We start from the raw sequence: 19,577 nt of genomic DNA, 5'->3' as shown, positions 1-19,577 counted from the left end.
TTTTTTTATTATTTTTCTTTTTTTTTCTTTTTTTTTCTTTTCTTTTTTTTCCACATAGTGTTAGAAAACCTCTTTTATCATCACCTGGAGGTGAAAAGTTTGATCCTCTCCCTCCACCCCCTGCCCTCCTTGGGGGAAAAGTTTTTCCTCGTTCCTTTGTGTTTCAGGGGTTCAAGTGGAGGGTTGGCTGCTTCGGGGGACAGCGTATGCAGTGCAGGGAGGTTTTACAACCACCTTGTCACTGTCACTGTCTGAAACAGGTAAAAGCAGTGACAGCTATGCCTGACTTTAGTATTTGCAGACTCCCAGATAACCTCAGACAAAATCACCAGCACAGCAGGTTCTTCAGTGACATTACATTGTTTCTTATTTTGCTTGGGAGCCCTCACTGATCGCGATCTCGCTGCTCAAGATGCTGTGCAAACCAATCAAACAAAAAAAACCTCGATCCATGCCTAAAGATCTCTCTGCGTATAAGAGCAGAGACAGTGGAAATGCGGGAAACAATAAGGAAACCCTGAGCCGGTTTTGGTCAGCAGGATGTGCAGCAGCATCGGCGCAGTGGCAGCCTGGCCTCTGCCGAGATGCTGTTAGCACTGCAGAACACACGAGTTTTCAATAAAGGCTTCAAAAGCAACACAAAAAATGTGAGGCTCTCGCTGCACTCAGCCACAGGATCAAGGACTCTGCCGCTGAAAGGCAAGCAGGGTATGCAAAGTGTAATCCGAGCAAGAACAACTCCGGGAGGGAAAGATAATGAAAAAATGCCTGGGATGACAGATCAGCATCTAAAACACAAGGTCAGGGAACCATGCAATTATTTAGGTTGGAAGGACCTCTGGAGGACATCCGTTTCAACTCCCAGCAATAGCGGGGGGAGTGGAAGGCAGGGGGTACCTCCCAAGCTCAAAGCAGCCACAGCTGAAGTTGCTCAGGGCATTTGTAATACAAAATACATGTTTTGTTGTAGGGATACATCTCGTGGTGGGAGGCACACAGCCAGTACACGGTGGAAGGAACAAAAACAGTAATAAAAGCAAAAAACAATTTGAAGATAAGGTCTGGCTTGTTCTGGGACTTCTGAAACATCTTTTCAAGCTGACTCACAGAACTCAGAGTATCAGAGGGTTTCTAGAAAGTATAAAATACATTTTAATATTAATAGTCATGATTAATAGTCATAATAGTCATACAATACTTTTATATATCATCCAAGTAGGGAACCATTTTCAGAAGCACAGGACATATCCATTCTGGAAGTCAAAGGAGTTGAAATCCTAATGTATTTGTCCATTTTTGCAGATGCTGTCTGATCCATACAGAATAAGTGTTCTGTGTGCCTTTGCCATCCCTCTGACCTTTCACTTGTTTAGTCTTACTTGATTGGGAGACATTTGTTTAATGTTCACATCTGCAAATGGCATGAAGTACAGGGAAGTAGTGAATGGCACCTTTTACCTCTGACATACTTGCAAGAATTCAAGAACTATCATAGTAGGATGTAGAGGGTCACCTACACAGGTTGAAAAGACTTTGCCAAGCTTATTCCCAAATATTCCCATTTAACTTTCCCCTCTTGAATACCACTGCTTCATGTAGCTCCTGTTCTAAACACAAGCTTTCAGGTGGTTCTGTTCTGTATTTTTGGACATACCCTAGAACTTTCAGATTTGTTTGTCTGTTTTTTTTTTTTATACACTGACTAAAAAAGAAGCCATAAAGGAAGATAAGGGTGAATGACTCATTTCACTAAAAGACAGCACATACATGTGCTATTCCTTATCGCCATGTGACGGAATAAAAAACTCCTGAAGCTTACAAAGCAAAAATGCGGAAGCAGAAACTTAGCTAACACCAATTCTCTCTGTCAAACATGAAAAATATCCCAAATCCCCTCTAGAATCCAAAGCAAATTCATTTGACTAGAATCCTCAAAACCAAAACAAAACTAATGCAAGCTGAAAAAGACTGAAGACCCAAAGGACAAAACACAGCTATCTATATGTAACAATTAAGCAAAGCCTTCAGAACCCCAAAGTCAGGAACTTTTCTGCTGCATGTAACATGACCAGCAGCCCTCTTTATTGTTAAACTGGTTGATGAGATTCATTAGGAGATCAGCTTTGCAGTTATTTATAATTTAGTCAAAATATTTGAGCTAAAATTTCCTCTGCTGGAGGTGGAATATTTATGAAATGTTCCAGGTAAAAATAGTTCCACTGTTTTCAGGAATGAAGCTACAATTAAAGATCCTGTTTTCTGATGTGCTTTTAGAGAAGTTGTGTGCTGTGGAGGATACTGTAACTTCAGCAGAGGAGCGGCCTCTTCCGAAGGAGTGGCATCTGCCAGCTGACATTTCATTCATACTTGGCAAGCCTGCCAAGAGAAGGCAGAGCCAGACTCTGCTCCTGGTGGCCCTGAGAAAGCACAACAGCCATGACTTGCAACAATCCTGGTGAGCATGAGGAAAAGCCTTTCCCCAGGGCATGTTTCAGCACTGCTGTGGGTACCTCAGCAAGCTGAGGAGTCACCATCCTTGGAGGTGCTCAGAAGACACCTGGACAAGGCTCTGAGAAAACTGAGCTGCCTCGGGGTCCCACATTCTCTCTGCTCCTGGGTTTGGCTGTATGAGCTTGGGGACAGGCCAGAGGCAGTGGAGCTGAGGGCAGCCCCTTCCCTCTGATGACTTTGGGGAGAGTTTCCAGAAATCTCTGCTGGAGCCTCAGCCAGGACTGACCCCTGCCCCAGGAGAATGCTTTTAGGCTGGTGCACTTGCCCTTGGCTCCTGTCTGAGGAGTCTGGCCTGTGCCTGACCACGCAATCTGTGGGTCTAGACCCATGGATAGGCTTCCTGGCCTGACCCAAGACCTGCCCTGTCATGATGGACTTGTCAGACAATCTCTGGACTGTGGCTCACCTTGGTTCCTGCCTCCAGACCCGATCCTGATGCTGACTTGACTTCTTACTTTGACCTTGGACCTGCCTCATCACCACAAGCTTGTGTGATGATCTGGATTCTCAGCTGAACCCGGCTATCTGCCTATACCTGCCTTTGTCCCCTTGCTCAGATGCTTTCCCTTGCTGGCTAAGCCTCTTCCTCTGCCTGCCTTGTTACATGCCTGGATCTCAGCTCTTCTATTCCTTTAGGGAGCTGCCAGCCCTCACCGCCCCCAGCAACCTGCTGTGAGCAAGCAGTCTTGGTAGAGACCTCCAGAGGTCCCTTCCCACTCAAATCTTTCTGTGAACTTATAACAGCACTCTAACCAAGTTAAAAGAAAAGAAACAAGGAACTTCTCTGGGCAGGGAAGAAAATTTAGCTGTGAAGGCATTGTGTTGATGCTTAGGTGCATGGTGCATTAGACTAGGGAAAGGAGAAAGGACCAGAGGGACAGGGACAAGGAAAAGGGTCTAGAAAAGAGGAAGGTGATAGAAGGTTTGAAAATGGACAGCAGTGCATCTGTTGTAATATCACTCCATTATCCCATAAATCCCAGGACAAAAGGGTAGCAGAAGAGATGCACACAGCTCTGTTTCCTCTGCAGCTACACTGTGTCACTGTGTCACATTCATGGCAGTCCCGAGTCTTTAAAATAGGAACATCTACTGCCCTACAAGCCCTCTTCCACCTCTCTCCCTGCATCTCTTGGGCACCATTAAGTGTTCTTCATCTGCAAATGGATTTCAAGGCTGCTCTGCTGGTGATGCATGGGCTGAGCAAGGGGACAGAGCTGGCTCACGCAGGGTGAATGTGTCACAGGCAGGAGGGGCCACAAGGGTGTCTCTGTGGAGAGGCTCATCATCTCCTACAGTCTTCTTGAAGACCTGCTTCTGCAGTCATCTCTCATAAAAGAGAGAGTCTTCAAGGGAGACTGCAAAAATGGATTTAAAACATTGTATCTCCTAACACCAACCTGTGATATATTACAATACATTTATTCCCACAGCAGTCATGAGGTAGGAACTTGAAACCAGATTTATTGCTTATTGAGAAGTCCAAAACCTATAAACCCTAGCACTCTGGACTACATTTCTTGTCACTTTCCCTGGCCTTTCCTTTAACATTAGGAAAAACAAAACCAAACTACTATAATGGATCCACTCCAGAATAGCCTGAGACCTGCTGGAAGCCACAGAGAGGCTGTTTTGCAGTGCAATGGGAAAGGCAACCCTTGGCCATCAGCAGGAGTGAAAAACTGGGGCTTTTGGCACTGCCTGTGTACAGCTGGATCTCGCTTCTGGGGAGATTTATAGGGTTTTCACACACAGTGCAGCCTGAAAAAGCATGTACAAACAGTGCAAGCAAATACATCTCACTGCAGCCTCATTCTGCGACATCATTCCTTTTCAACAGTGAAAATCACTCAGAACCGAAATCAACTGTCCTATTTAGGGGCCAACAACAAAAGAGTGCAAAGCACTAAAATCAGCATGAGCTTCTGACATGATGACAATATTGGTATCCTCTCTTTTTTTCTGGGGCCATTGGGAATGTAGTTTTTAAAAGTATGCTAGTGTTTCCTGAGCCATTTTGCTTTAGGTAAATGTATAGCCATTGTGCCATGTGTGTGTACAGCTGCATATTTGACATACCTCCCTGAAAATTGTTTTGCTAAGGTCTGTGATTTTCTGTATAATTAGGAACCTATTTTCTGCAAGATTACTGAAAACTCAGCTATTCTCCTTGACCTCAACAAAGCTTGCTAAACGCTTCAGTTCTTTTGGAAAATTAAGATACTCATCTAGGTGTCCTGTGCTGGACCTATGACTCACATTGAAACATCTGGTCAAAGGTTTTCCTCAGCCACTGCTAGTAAATTCACTTTCTCAGCAGTGAGTACCGTATCTGTGTTCTGTTGCTCCCCAGAACTGCCTCAGGCTACAGTCCAGCCAGGAGCTACTCAGTCAGGATGGACTTGCTATAGGAATTCATGCTGGCCAGACCTAGACACACTAAGTTTGTTTCAAATCCTTGTTCCCCACTGTGTTTCCTGTACCAAAAGAGTCAGGTATGACCATGTCACGAAGGCACCTCTGTTTATTCAAAACAACCTTTCATCCTTCAGCTTTGCACCATCACATTCACCCACAGACAGTCTGCTGTGCTCCCTCAAGCAGTTTGCTGTATCCCACAGGCTTGCTGTCCTTATTGCATGTGTGACTCTGCAATGGAATGGCTTTCCTGGGCTTAAATTTCCGAGTCCTCAATAGGGCCATTCAGGAACACTGCAGTAGGAAGCGACGGTGAGGATTCATGGGGACGGATAAAGTTTTCAGATGGGAACAGTTTTACTTTACACACAGCGTGGTCCCGGGGCGACTTACTCTCCACAATCCGATGCTTAAGCGTTCCCATCTCCGAGTCCCAGGCTTGTCCCCGCCGCAATTTCTTGAAGGTGTTTCGGAAGCCCTCGGTGCTGAAGTAGTAGATCAGGGGGTCCAGCATGCAGTTCATGCTGGCAAACATCATGGTTATAATTAACGCTTGGCGCACCGAGGCCTGCGTTTGTGCCTCCACCTTCATCACCCGGGCCTTTATCATCCCATAAACCGCCAGGGTGGTGTTGTAGGGCACGAAGCAGATGATGAAGATGACCAGATTGACCAAGAGGAGACGCACGGTCTTCCGCTGTCGCAGGGTCTTCGTCTGGCTGGGCTGGCAGAGCTCCTGAAAGATGCGAATTGAGCAGTACAGCACAGAGCTGAGAGGCAGGAGAAACCCCAAGATTTCAGCCAGGATTACCAGGGGGAAGAGGTTATTCTGCCACATGTTGTCGCTAAAGCTTTCAAAGCATAGATAAATGGTCTGGTTTTTTACTTTACAGTGGTTTTGCTTGTGGACCATGGCTGTGGGGATGGAGCCCATGAAGATCACGACCCAGACGATGAAGCAGAGGATCTTGGCCACCTTGGGGCGCCGCAGATGCCGCCAGCGAAGCGGGTGAACGATGGCAACGTAGCGATCCAGGTTGACGCACATGAGGAAGAGGCAGCTGCCGTACATGTTGATCTGGAAGACTGAGCCAGAGACCTGGCACAGGAAGCTACCAAAGGGCCAGTGGTGGTTGATATAGTAGTAGAGTCGCAGGGGCAGAGAAAGCGTGAAGCTGAGGTCACTTATGGCCAGGTTCAACATGTAGATCATCACTACAGACTTCAGGCGCAGGTATCGGACAAATATCCACAGGGCTACCACATTGAGTATCAAACCTGTGATGAATATCAGGGTGTAGCCAGGCATGAGAAGGTGGTGGTTGAAGGTGTAATCCTTGCATGTCTGAGATGTATTTGACGTATTGGACGCTGACATGCCCAGCATGGGTCAGGGAATGCTCTCGCTGAGATGGCTGAGCCTGGTGAGGGGCTAAGGAGGCACAAAGAAGAGCACTGAGGGAAGTCGTTCCCCTCTGAGGAGCCACAGACAGGTCATTCCTGTCATCTGCTGCTGGGAGGTAGATGGGCAATCTTGGCTGGCACTGCTTTGGATTGCTGGTCTGTGGTCATCTGGCACGGATAGTAATGTGGAGTCTCCTTCTGCTCCCAGTTCAGCAATTCTTTCCACTGGTTATGAGGTGACAAGGTGATGGAGGATCATTGCCAGCTGTCAGTACAATTCCTGGTCAGAGTGAAAGACCAAAGCAAAAGAATTTAAATTAGAGGAGGAAATCTGTTGAAGTGTTAAAATCTCACCATGGCGGCTTCTGCAGCAAGAACTCACAAAGAAACCAAGAGATGAGGGAAAATGGACACTAGAAAAGTGAGTAATTACATGGCAGGAGAAGACAGAGCACAGAGAAAGTGGTTGTTGTACAGAATCATTTATCACTCAGCCCCAGAGAATGCACTTTGCTTTGATCTGTTGAGAGCACATGAATTCAAGAAAGGGACACCACAAGCACACAGGGAAAGTAGTTGAGGCAGCTCCAGAGAAAGAGAAAGAAGAAGAGAGCAGTGTTTTGAAGGAAAAATGCTGACTGGAAGGAACTTAAAATAAAAATGGCACAGTACTGTTTTATATCAGAGAAAAAGGACTTTGTACATCCACTTCAGATAAAAAAAATTACAGTACAGTTAGACCTGACTCCACCCAAGCTCTTTTCCTTACGTAAAACAACACGCACAGACCTCAGTTCCAGTGACTTTGAGTTCCTTATGGTTCTTACATTCATACAGCTCCTTTGGTGTCCTTGCTTGCACAGGACCAGTGGTGCTTATTTGGATTGTATGTCCTCATTTCTGCTGCTTGAAGCAGCCCATATCCCAGAAACCCAGAGCAGCACAGCCATGGAGGGGAACACAAAAAAGGAAGTGCCATGAGATTCATGTGGACAAACATGACTTCAAAGCAGTGTGAGGCCAGTAACCACTCCGGGTACTGACTAGCAGCATTGTCCAAACACTGATCAGCTGGAGTGAGCCCGGTGGAAGGCCACCAAAAGGGTCTGGGAGCTGGAGCTCTTGTGCCCTGAGGAGTTGCTGAGGGAACTGGTCTTGTTCAGCTGGACAACAGAAGGCTGCAGGTGCTATAACAGCAGCACTGGGGTTTGCATGGCAAGGTTTTGGCAGCTGGGAGGGCTATAGGTGTGGTTCTGTGAGAGTGTGCCAGGAATTTCCTCTGTGCCTGATATAGCTAGTGCCAGGAGGGATCTGCCACTGGCCAAGGCTGAGCCCATCAGTGATGGTGGTAGCACCTCTGGGATAATTAAAGGGAAAAAGTTACTGTGAGACAGCAATTGCAGGCAGGGAAGAAGAGTGAGAATATGTGATAGAACAGCCCTGCTGCAGACACCAAGCTCAGTGAAGAAGGAGGGGAATGAGGTGCTCCAGGCACTGCAGCAAAGATTCCCCCGCTGGCCCTGGAGAAGACCATGTGAACCCATGTTGGAGCTCTCTGTTCCTGAAGGACTGCACTCTGTGGAAGGGATTCACACTGGAGCAGGGGTTGGTGTGACACAGTTCCCCACAGTTGTTTGCAGGGCTCAAACAGGGACTCCCTCATAAGAGTCCATGTAGATTGTGATTTACTTCAAAAGGAAAGTAGAGTTTTCTGTCTAGAGAATATCTTTACATGAGCTTGATATTACTCAGCAACTTGACAGGCATGTCAAGCATGTCAGACCTTCTGGATGGCATTGTGTGGCAAAGCACGGATCCAGAGAGAATCTGCTGCAGACAGAAGTGTGTGCTGACCTCAGAGAGGAAGAGAATCATTCTGGTAACAACATGCTAAACAATGGAAGTGGAAACCTAATACAGGAGTGTAGACAGCTACCAACTTGCCCATCCTTTTGTGTGGTTGTGCAGGTCCATCACCAAAACAGGTTTCCTAGAGAAAGTTCTAATGGTTTATCAAACTATATCTGAGTGGATTCTACCCTTCCTGGTGGATGAATACTTTGCATGAATTCTTGTGCAAGTTTGGAGCATAAGATAAGATGACAAGGCAAAAGTGCAAGAATGTTGTTGGTTTCAAAAGAAATGTTTCATGCTTCAAGAATCTCAAGGAGGAGGATCATCAGTGGTCAAAGGAGGTGATTGTCCTGCTCTGCTTTGCAGTGGTGCAGCCTCACCTTGAGTCCTGTGTGCAGTTTTGGGCACTATAAGAAAGACATTGAGCTATTAGAGAGTGTGCAAAGGAGGGCCATGAGGATGGTGAAGGACCTTGAGGGGAAACCATATGAGGAGTGGCTGAGGTCGCTTGGTCTGTTCCACTTGGAGAAGAGGAGACTGAGGGGAGACCTCATTGTGGTCTACAACTTCCTCGAGAGGGGAAGAGGAGGGGCAGGCACTGATGTCTTCTCTGTGCTGACCCGTGACAGGACTCCAGGCAATGGCTGAAGTTGTATCAGGGGAGGTTTAGGTTGGACATTAGAAAAGGTTCTTCACCCACAGGGTGGCTGGGCCCTGGAACAGCTCCCCAGGGCAGTGGTCACAGCACTGAGCCTGACAGAGTTGAAGAAGTGTTTGGACAATGCTCTCAGGCACATGGTGTGACTCTTGGGGTGTCCTGTGCAGGGGCCAGAAGTTGGGCATGATGATCCTTGATGATCCTGATGGGTCCCTTCCAACTCAGTATATTCTGTGAGTCTATAATTCTAGGAGAATATGTCAGCTTTTGCTAAAGCCAAAACCCTGAAATGAATTGCAGACTGAACAGAGTGGTCAGACCTTTATCTTGATGGAAACAAAGTTATTGAGACTGTGACTTAGTGAGTGACCATGACCTGCTGTAACACATGTACTCAGAGCAGCCAGGTGTCAGGTGAAAAGGACTTATCTCTACAGACAATGTGTTTTTTCAAGCTTTCCTGAGGTATTCAATTAACATATCTAGAGATTACAATATGTAAGCACAGTCCCTGCTGTGTCAGGCTTTCTACCACTAATATTCCATCTCAAATTGTGGATGGTGAAGGGATTATGTTAAGAACAGTACAATCATGTAGTTACACTGCCTCAAGTTGTCTTCCTGCTTCCTGCACAAATTGTAGCCCAGGAATTTCTTGAGCCATAGGTGACCTAGTTGTACTCAGTAGTCCTCAGGGAACTTCTATTGCATTGTGGTTTTTTCAGTCCTTTTCTGAGTTGATGTAAAATTTACCATGTACATTATCCAGTGCCAGGAGTGCCAAGGAGTTCCACAGCTTATTTGTGCCTCAGGTGAAGAATCACTTCCATATACCCATCTCTGATTCATCATCTGCTAGATTCAATTCTTAGCTTTAGTGCTGGAACAGGCAGGGCAAAAACCATCCCTATCCACCTTCACTTTGTGGCTGAGAATATTATAAACATCTACCATATTTCCACCCAGCAACTTTTTTTTTGTTGTTGTTGTTTTTAGGCTAAAGGGTCCTTGTCTTCATAGTTTTTCCTGGCAGAGAAGCTGTTCTGTACTTTTGAACATCCCTGTTGCCCTTCTCAGCACTTTTCCCCTTCTGCTGCAGCCTCTGTGAGCCCTGTGCTGGGGTGCTGAAAACACACAGTGCTGATAATGTGGATGCACTGAGCTGCGTAGGTGTAGATCTCATTTGCAAGTGGTAATGGCCAGTTCAGTTTGCTTTTTCCCATCACTTCACTAGATAAAATTTCAGCTGTTAGTTTAAGTCCAGTCACTCACACTTCTCTTAAGCTCTGCAGTTCTTCGCAGCCAAACCTCATATTTTTAAACTTGAATAATTTTATGTCTCCAACAGATTTGTTATTTTATTATTCATCCTTCATGAATAAGTCAAACACCCCAGCACAGGTGTCTGACAACTCCACTGAGAAAAACAACCATCTACCTTCATTCTCTGTCCCTTCTTTTAAGCATTTTTTATCCAGGTAGGAACATTTTCTTTAATTTTTTTTTTTTTTTAAGTGCCATTGGTGAGACTGCCTTTGAAAGCCTTCTGGAAATCCACATGGGCCACTGTTCACATGCTTATTGAGCCCTTTAAGGAAGAACTGTGGGAACAGCATCTCTGTATAAAAGCCATCATGACTTTTCCCCAGTAATTAGATGTGACCGCATGCCAATCGATTTTTTCTTTATTATAGCCTCTACTAATTTGTTCAGTAAAACCATCAAGCTCCCTGGTCTGAAACTCCCCCAAGAGCCTTTTCTTAAATTGAGTCTGCCTTTAAGAGCTGTTTTAAGCAAAGGTTTCTATGGCACAATTAGTCAGGTCTTCCACCCTTCAGTTATTCTCAGACCTCTGGGGTAGGAGCCGTGTGGTTTTAGACACTGTTGAGTTCATCTCGCTGCTCCATGGCTGATCCTGCTACTGCTTGGACCAGAGACAGTCCTTTTACGAACTTCCCATAAAGAAAGTTTCTGCTGTGGAAATCTCCCAGGCTTTCATGACATGAATACCAATGAAAGAAACCTCTTCAATTTTTTGCCCACCATCAGGTTTTCTTTCTTTTCTGAGTGGTCTTTCCTTACACGCTCTAGCCTTTCAGCCTTCAAGATGCTGAGCAGCACAGTTCTGAACTGGCAGCAAAGATTGCTGAGAGTAGAAAATAGATTGGGGTTTTGAGGGGATTTTTTTTCGTGGGTAGATGGAAACACAGAAGAGTCTGCTATGGTGTTGGTATGGAAGCTGAGCTGGTAGTCTCAGACTTGCCAAAACAGATACAGCGACCAAGACACATGAGAAACCAGATGTATGCAGACACAGTCATTGCAAAGATAAAGCTGGGGGTGCAGAGAGTTTCTCCAGTGAGCTTTGGAGGTCCTGCTTTGAGTGTCCCTCTCTAAAAAGGAAAGGTACGGATAGGTAAAGCAGGCTGGCAGCAGGGAGAGCAATTATCCATTCTGGTTAATGTCAGAGATTCAAAAGGCATGTTCCTTGTGGCTGCCTCTAAAAGAAGCCCAAGTACTCATTGCTCTGCACAAAAGCTGCCAAGAGATCTCAAGCCACCAGCTGTGTAAGGAGGCAGTGGTACCACAGCTGAATAATCTCCCTCCTCACAACAAGATGCTCTCTATAAATCCTGAAGAAACTTTCTCTTTGATGACTGACCTTATGTGTTCCAAGAGGTGGAGGAAGCATTTTTTTTCCTCTTCAATTTGGACCCAGAATACCATCAACTTCCAAGACTGTGACTTGCAAAATCCAGGGATTTTGATTTTTTTCTTTTGGGGGGTGAGAAGCCCTAAACATACTTTAGGTCCAGAACAGGCAGGCATGCCCTGAGACGGGATGTGTGCCTGGCATCTTGCTGCCCGGTCTTGGGAATCCTCTCTCTCCTGTCTCACTGTCTCACTAGGAGTCACTGCCTCCAAGCACCACAAAAATGATGAAGAATCTGAGTATGGGGCTGAGAAATGAGGTGGAAAAAGAGAGCTGGAAAAATACTGATGAGGATGCTGCAGGATCAATGTTTCTGTTAGTGGCTTGTCACTAAAACCATGGGGAGTTTTGGGGCTCCAGTGAGAATGCAGAGAACAAATGTGGCATTGGGGTGCAGAACTCAAAACACAAACTGTATGAGCTCGCTTACTTATTCTGAAACCAAAGAGGAAACAACAAAAATGTGTCAAACCTCAGAAAACATACCCGATTTTACTCTAGAAATCGGAGACATGTTTTCTTAAATAAATCTGGGTGCTTTTTACCTGCGGCAGGTGATATTCAAGCCCCACTTTTAATCTTTTTGTCTACTCAAAAAATTAGATTTTTGTGATGATTTGATTAGATTTTGTGAAGACATTCAAGTTTTAGGATGGCTTGTTTTTAAAGAGAGGTACATGATACAAAAGCTGAGACCTCTGTATTTAACTCATGAGGTTTGATCACACAGCTATTGCCTCCTCCTTAGAGATGCTGCTCCTCCTCATCTCCCGAGGGTCCCGTGGGAGAGGGCTCCCATGGCAGGCACCCTGGCAAGTAAGCTCTGCAGGCTGCCCATGCTTTTAGTATCACAGGATCCCAAGGAAAGCCTCAGTTTGAATAAATACAGAGATGTGCCTTGCCCCTCTAGGACCATGGGGCCACTGACGAGGGGCAGATGTCCCCCAGTGCACCGTGGCCAGGCTGGCAGCACACACAGAGAAGCTCACGGTGACCAGTACCCGGGGTGCCAGCGCAGCCAGCCCTCCAGATGTTCCCCTGCCTTACCTCACTGCTGGAGAAGAGCCAAGTGTGGATGCTGGCTGGTTGGAGCTCGGTGATTGCTGCCTCCGCAGAGGTCTCGATCCGGGCCCCAAACCCACAAAGCAGCTTGGATCAAAACAGAACCGGGCAAATCTTCATCCAAATCACAGCTGGCCCCTACTGCGCTGCGGCTGGTTCTGCATCTGGCATGCTGCAGTTTGTCTCTTCTCCTTTCTCACTTCCTGATGCACTTCTGCCTGGCTACAAAGCATGAACTTTGTTATCAAGGGCTGATAAGCTAAACCACATCCTACAAGAGCAAATGCAATCATGAAAGAAGCAGTACCCAGGTGTCCTTGCAACTCAGGAGACCTGCCCTGGGTCATAGTGCCAAATATTTGCTCGTCTTGCTAAGTCAGCCACCCCCAGGACTGACAGAGGGGAAATAAAACATCCCTCTCCCCAAAATACTGCTAAACCGGAGGTAGAAGTGAAATATGGGAAGTGAGAGACAAGCTGATTTAATTGCTAGCCTGCACAAAGACTTGGAATCCTGTCACTCCCATGGGCTAGGGGGCTTTGGGATTGAAGTCCTGCCTGGGGGCCCAGCTGTGCACCACTGGCATGTGGCAGGATCCCAGAAAGAACCAGGCTCCGGAGACGTGTCATTATCTGTGGCAAGCAAAGGCATGTTTGCCACGAACCTCAGTCCCTGGTGTTCAAGGCTACAGGAGGCACAGTGCTATGAAAGTACAAGGGCTGATTTACCAGCACATCTGTGACCCGGCACTGCCACGTGTAGCTGGGAAGGGAGCTGCCCTTGTGCAGAGCCCATCTGGCACTCTGTTGCTTCGAGTCCTATTTCTGCTTTGCCAGTCTCAGCACACCTGGAAGAAGACACAAGTCATGGTGACACTCCTGATCCCACTGTCGTCCTGCCCCAAGAACAGCTGCCCTGGGAAGTTGCTGTGGGCTCCCCTTCTCTGCAGCCCTTGCCTGCTGCTGTTTGATTTTCTCACTCCCTGCCTCCCTTGTTCTGCTGCTACTGACTCCTCATTCAGGGAATGACACACCAAGGGATATATATGCTCCTGCTGCTCATAAATCCTTGGAGGCCACAATAGCACCCGAACCATGGAGCTGCTTCTTTTCAGTGCCTCTCCTTTTTAGCCAGACCCCTTTTCTCACTTGCTCGTTGCTGGGATCTTTGTTCTCGTGGCTTTTTGTGTCTCTTCAGTTCCCGTCAAGGTGTTGCTACTGATAAAGGCTTGCAGATATGCCACGGGGGGTGTCCTTTGCCTAAGGAGTGTCTGACACATTCTGTGGGAACTCCCCCCTCCCCGGCAGCCCTCACCCCTCACACACATGAGCACAGACCTGGCTTTTCCATGTGTGAGCAGACAAGGACACAACGGCACCCAGCCCAGCCCGCGAGCCCCACAGCATCCTCACCCCGCCAGGTTCACTCACCTCCCCGGGTCTCGGTGCCCCAGCCCACGAGCTCTGTGTCCCCTCAGCAGGGTGGGCTCACACATCTGCCCCTGGCTGTCTCCTGGAGCCTCGGCTCGTGGGGCAGAGCAGCTCAACCCCCGGCGTTTCCTCACCGCTGTCTGAGTGAGCAGCAGGTAAGACCAGATTACTGGGGTGTGTGTTGGAGGCTACACCCTAATGCTGCAAATCCCAACACGCCTGCCACCCCGCAGTGCTGGCTCCAGAAAGCAGGAGCAAGGACCCAGCAGGGGGAAGGATGCAGGGAGCTGGGAAGGCAAGGAAGGAGGTGAAATGCACACTACAAGAGAGAGGCTGCTCAGGTCTGAAAGGATGACTGATAACCCACAGTGCTCTTCAGACTTCTTTGTGCAGCAGAATATGGGAGAGCAGAGCAAAGGGGTGAAACCCTTTATGGAAGAAGCACAACACTGCCAGAACAGCCCTGCTTCACTTTCTGAATGATTCAGACAGGAAAAGCAGAAACCTGTGGCTGCAGAGGAGTTTTACCTTCCATGGCAGTGGGAAGAGCTGGCACTTCCCAGGCTGGCTGGGGCAATGGCAGTCTTTTGTCCCGGGCCATTTCAGCTCCCTGGTCACACAGCTCACATTTTCCTGGGCTTCCAGGGGCACTCAGGAAAGGAGTACCCAATGAGAAGGGGGGCAGCCACCCTGCTGTGCCTCCTAGGAGAAAGGCAAGGGCTGATCTTGGAAAAGGACAGTCCATGGGGAAGAAAATGAGGGAGGAGAAGAGAGACTTGCCAGGGAAAGAGTTAAGAGAGGCAGGGAGCAGCTGGGCTGTGTCTGTTTGCTGTAGCTGTGTGGGCTGCAGGGTAGAAAAGAGCAACCTCCAGCCTGGAGGAGGCAGATGAGGGAGTGTCTTCAAGAACAGTGGATGTGGATGAGGGAGGCAGCAGGTCTTCCCCTCTCTGCTCCCAGGAGCTGTCACTGCAGGGGAACTCTCTGTGTCTCCAAAAGGTTTGGTGACAAAGCAGTGACAAGCTGGTGGGTCTGGCAACAGCTGCTTGGTACTTCTGGCTCTTCTTGTGCAGAAGGCTCTGTCTGCTGCTGAGCAGGTCTTGGGCTGCCTCCTGCTGAAGAAGTGACTGGACTGTGGAGGAGGACAACCACCTCATCTCCTGACAGGATGGCACAGGCCACACGTGTGACACAGATGCTGTCCCCACCCATGTGAGCTCCCTGTGATGGATGCCCACCCCAGAGCTCCAGCTCAGAGCTCTCCCACCATGCTGCCCAAGCTGTAGCACAGGTGTGGATGACCTCAGGGCCAACCCAGCAGGATTCTGCAGGCCACAGGGTCTCAGCTGCTGGCAGGCACACCTGGACAGCCCATGGACACTGCCCAGGGCTGGGGCTACCCCGGCTTTGCAGTGCTGGGCTGGGGCTGCTGTGAAAGCCACTGCTGGGCAGAGGCTGTGGAAAGCCACAGGAGGGGATTCAGGAGCTGCAGTGCTGAAGTTGAAGGTGGTGAAGTTTTGGCAGGGACAGGATAGAGCTGGTGTGGCTGTATCTGATGCTGATCCACGTGCAGCACATCGCTTATACTGGCTGTAAGTATGCTTTGTGCTTGGATTGTCTGGGTTGGAAAGCCACCGAGGGAGCTGCTGTCTCCAAAGAAAATAGGGTGAGAACAGGGTGGAAGAAGGAATCTGGGCAACCAAAAAGCAGAAGGGGCATCTCTGGGAGCATGAAGGGAGAGAGATGATAAGGCTGAAGAGGTGCAGACCAGAATGGGCAGCAAGAATGCCCAATTCACAGACAACATGGCTACAGCCCCCTTCCCTGCCCCATTTCTGCTCTAAGATATGGCTAGAGAGGGTTAGTCCTGCAGAGGTGAGGCCCTGGCTCTAGCCCACCTGCAACTGAACCTCTGCCCTGCCCCATAGGTCCCCAGCAGACTTCCCTGCAGGCAGTCCTCTGGGACCCCAGGGGCTGTTGTGGCCTGACGGGACTGGAGGAAGAGCAGGTCTCCATTTGCCAGCAGCAGGTGGAAGCCATGGAGGCGGTGAAGCCATGGAGGCGGTGAAGTGAGGCGTGGATCTGGCTGTCCTCGAGTGCCAGCGCCAGTTTCACTGGAACTGCTCCACCCTGCAGGGGCTGCAGCTCTTTGGCAAGGCCATCATCCAAGGTCAGTGAGGGCAGGCTTGGCATGGTGTCCCTCCAGTATGCCCACTGTCCCCTCGACACATCGGCCTTTCCTGGGCTAGTGTTGCACTGGACCCATCCCCAGAGTGGCCAGTGTCTTCTTCCACATTAGCATTCTGGAGAAACTTCTTCCCATTTGACCAGATTTGCTTTTTGGTCCCATTGGACCATCCTGGTATCAGCTCTGGTAAGTTTACCAGCAGACTGGTAAATTTCTTCCTCACCCTGCCACAGAGGAGCAGCTGCATGGGGTGAACTTCCTGACATATATTTCTCCCGAGCAGTCTCCATCTGAAGGCACCCTTCCTGCATGCAGTGACAGCCTCTTTTCCCACACTCCGCCCATCAGTGCCTTTGCCCTCCGCAGACTGGTGCTATTGCTTGTCCCACTGCAGGCACACGGGAGTCCCCTTACATCCAGCGCTGCCGGCACTGCTTTTGCTGTAAGCCGTGCCTGCAGCCGGGGGGAGCTGCACAGGGATCACATCATCCCCCATGATGGTGTGGCTGCGACCCCAGGGTCCGAGGAGTCAGGCCTGAAGGTGAAGGAAGAAGGGGGTGGCAGAGGGGAAGGTCCATGGGGGAGACAAGCCAGAAAAGAAACACTTTCATTCTCCACACATCTTTGGGAGATCCTCTCAGGGCTTCTCTTTCCTTGTCACAAGGCCACTTTCCCTCTGCAGGTTTCCAGCTCTGATAACCTGTGTGTATGGGACTGCCTTCTCTCAGGCCTTCGTGGGCAGCCCTGAGAGGAGCCGTGGTGTCTCCTCCAGCCGGGCGCTCAACAATGAGGCAGGGGGGAGGTAAGGGCAGGAGCAAGGGCTGGGAGCCAGCCTGGCTGCAGGGGCTTCTCCCTGGCTCGGCACAGCTCAGTGCAGCCCCCACACCTCAGCAGGCACTTCAGGGCAGCCAGAGGAATCTGCATCCTGCTGCCTTTCTTATCCAAACACTGCGCTGATTACCCTGAGCCGGCTCCTGCCTGTGTGGAGGGGTGTCCCAGCCTTCCCTACTCAATTCTGTGCAGTCTCCTTTTCTGCACAGACACCAGCTATGATTCAGGAAATAATTTACTCTGTTCTGTTCTGAAGGGCTTCCCTGCCCCTCCAGCCTCTCTTCAATAAAGACAGACGTGCAGGGGCCACAGACAGATCTGGTCCCTTGAATGTCCTCCACCTCTGGCCACATCTGGTCGCTTGAACATCCTCCGCTTCTGGCCAGATCTGTTCCCCTTCCCACAGCCCCACAGGCCAGAACAGCTCTCCATCCCTCTCTCTGCCTCAGGGATTTATTTTACAGACCCAAACCATCTTGTTTCCCACAGAGTGCATCTCCTTCTGTTCATACGGGCCTGGATTAAAAATACACTTTTGCCCTTTCCCTTCCCCTTCCCGCCCCTGATCTCCAGCCCCATGGGCAGATTGTTGGGGGAACAGCAGCACACTGGGGGTGTTGGGAACGGTGTCCCTGGTCAGGCTGGCAGCTGCCTCCTGCTGCGCAGGCTCTCTGGGCCCTTCATGTGGCTCTCCTCCACATGAAGGTGAAGTGTAATGCCATGGCGTGTGGGGCTCCTGCCAGGTGCCAGCCTGATGGAAGCTCCTGCCTCCCTTCCGCCACGTGGGCAGCGTCCTCAAGGAAAAGCCTGAGGGGACAGCAGAGGTTTTCCCAAAGCGGGTGGGTTCCCGCCAGCTCCTGGTGCCCGGGAGCTCTCGCTTCAAGCCCTGCACCGTTCACGGCCTGCTCCACCTGCGGGCCAGCCCGGACTTGTGCGAGCGGGACCCGGGGCACGGCACCCTCGGCACCTCGGGCCCACAGTGCGAGGGGACATGGCCGGCCAGGGACGGCGGCGAGCAGGGCCGGCCCGGGCCGAGGTGCGGGAGCGCTGCAGCTGCAGTTCCGCTGCTGCTGCCCCGTCAAGTGCAGGCAGGGCCGGCAGCCCGGGGAAGTGCCCCGGTGAGTCCCTCAGGGTCGATGCCCAGGGCTGCCATCAGCTCCCGTGTGCTCCCCCAACAGCCTCCCGCCAGCCGCCGTGGGCTGGTGTGGTTTGAATTATTTTTCCAGGTGGAGGGTTGGAGGACACAGGTCAAATAAACCCCCCACGAAACTTGGGGGAAAAACCCAGCCGAAGTGGAAAGCAAAGTGCACACAAAAGCTTCTTGCTCACATGCTGGGTTTGGGATCTGGGGACTCCCTGTCTCTGGTCCCTCCCCAGTCTCTGGACATGCCTTTTCCTTTGGCTGCAGAAATGTTTCCAGGAGGAGTTCCAGCAGCTGCCACAGTGAGGCTCCCCTCATTCAGTCTGATCTCAGTGCCAGGGAATGTTATGGGACGAGTTATCCTAAGTGCAATCACGCAGCACAGCCAGGGAATCGGCCCTAGCCTGGATGGGTTCATAAAAGGCAGGTCCTGCTTGGCCAAGCTGGTCTCCTTTTATGACCAGGTGACCTGCCTAGGGATGAGGGAAAGGCTGTGCATGCTATCTTCTACCTGGACTTCAGTAAGCCTTTGGCACCACTTCCCACAGCATTCTCCTGGAGAAGCTGGCAGCCCACAGCCTGAGCAGGTGCATTCTGTGCTGGGCCAAAAACTGGCTGTGTGGCCGGGCCCAGAGAGTGGTGCTGGGTGGATTTACATCCAGCTGATCGCGAGTGGGGTTCCCCATGGCTCCATACTGGGGCCAGTCCTGTGTAAAACCTTTATCAGTGGTCTGGATGAAGGGATTGAGGCTAAGTTCCTGGATGACATCAGGGTGGGAGTGTTGCTGTGCTGAGGGGCAGGAAGGCTCTGCAGAGGATCTGTATAGGCTAGATTGATGGGCTGGGGCCAATAGTGTGAGGTTCAATAAGGCCAAGTTCCAGGTTCTGCTTGTCAGTCAGAACAACCGCAGGCAGCAGCACAGGCTGGGGCAGAGTGGCTGGGAAGCTGCCCAGAGGAAAAGGACCTGGGGGTGCTGGTGACAGCAGCTGTACATGAGCCAGCTGTGCTCAGGTGGCCACAAAGGCCAATGGCACCTGGCCTGGATCAGCCATAGTGTGGCCAGGAGGACCAGGGCAGGGACTGTCCTCTTGTATTCTGCACTGGTGAGGCCACACTTGGAGTGCTGTGTCCAGCTCTGGGCTCTTCACTGCCAGAAAGACACTGAGGTGCTGGAGTGTGTCCAGAGAAGGGCAACAAAGCCTGTGAAGGGTCTGGAATGGCAAAAGAAGCTGGGGTTGTTTAGCCTAGAGAAAAGGAGGCTCAGGGGAGCCCTGATCACCCTCTATAACTCCCTGAAAGGAGGCTGCAGCCAGGTGGGAGTTGGTCTCTTCTCCCAGGAAACCAGCGATAGGACAAGAGGAAATAGCT

The 19,577-nt window shown here is 49.9% G+C and overlaps 2 protein-coding genes across 2 annotated transcripts; one reads left to right on the top strand and one right to left on the bottom strand.

Annotated features, from left to right (window-relative positions):
* Positions 1-5,185: 5,185 nt before the first annotated feature.
* On the bottom strand, positions 5,186-6,316 carry LPAR5 (lysophosphatidic acid receptor 5). Its single transcript, XM_054269836.1, has one exon. It carries the CDS (start codon positions 6,314-6,316, stop codon positions 5,186-5,188), a length of 1,131 nt encoding a protein of 376 aa, XP_054125811.1.
* A 9,287-nt stretch (positions 6,317-15,603) lies between these two features.
* On the top strand, positions 15,604-18,189 carry LOC128933236 (protein Wnt-4-like). The gene is given in 11 exon segments (XM_054270160.1): positions 15,604-15,640; positions 15,977-16,119; positions 16,122-16,218; positions 16,470-16,735; positions 16,738-16,796; positions 16,927-16,942; positions 16,944-17,039; positions 17,752-17,779; positions 17,782-18,081; positions 18,084-18,122; positions 18,125-18,189. Coding segments are annotated over 11 exon segments (1,146 nt in total).
* Positions 18,190-19,577: the final 1,388 nt, after the last annotated feature.

Source organism: Melozone crissalis, unplaced genomic scaffold, assembly GCF_028551555.1.
Source record: "Melozone crissalis strain CALT ecotype California unplaced genomic scaffold, PUWL_Pcris_2 ptg000008l_1, whole genome shotgun sequence".
Taxonomy (NCBI): Eukaryota; Metazoa; Chordata; class Aves; order Passeriformes; family Passerellidae; genus Melozone; species Melozone crissalis.
Note: the sequence above shows the minus strand (reverse complement) of the source record. Positions and strands in the feature narration are given on the sequence as shown.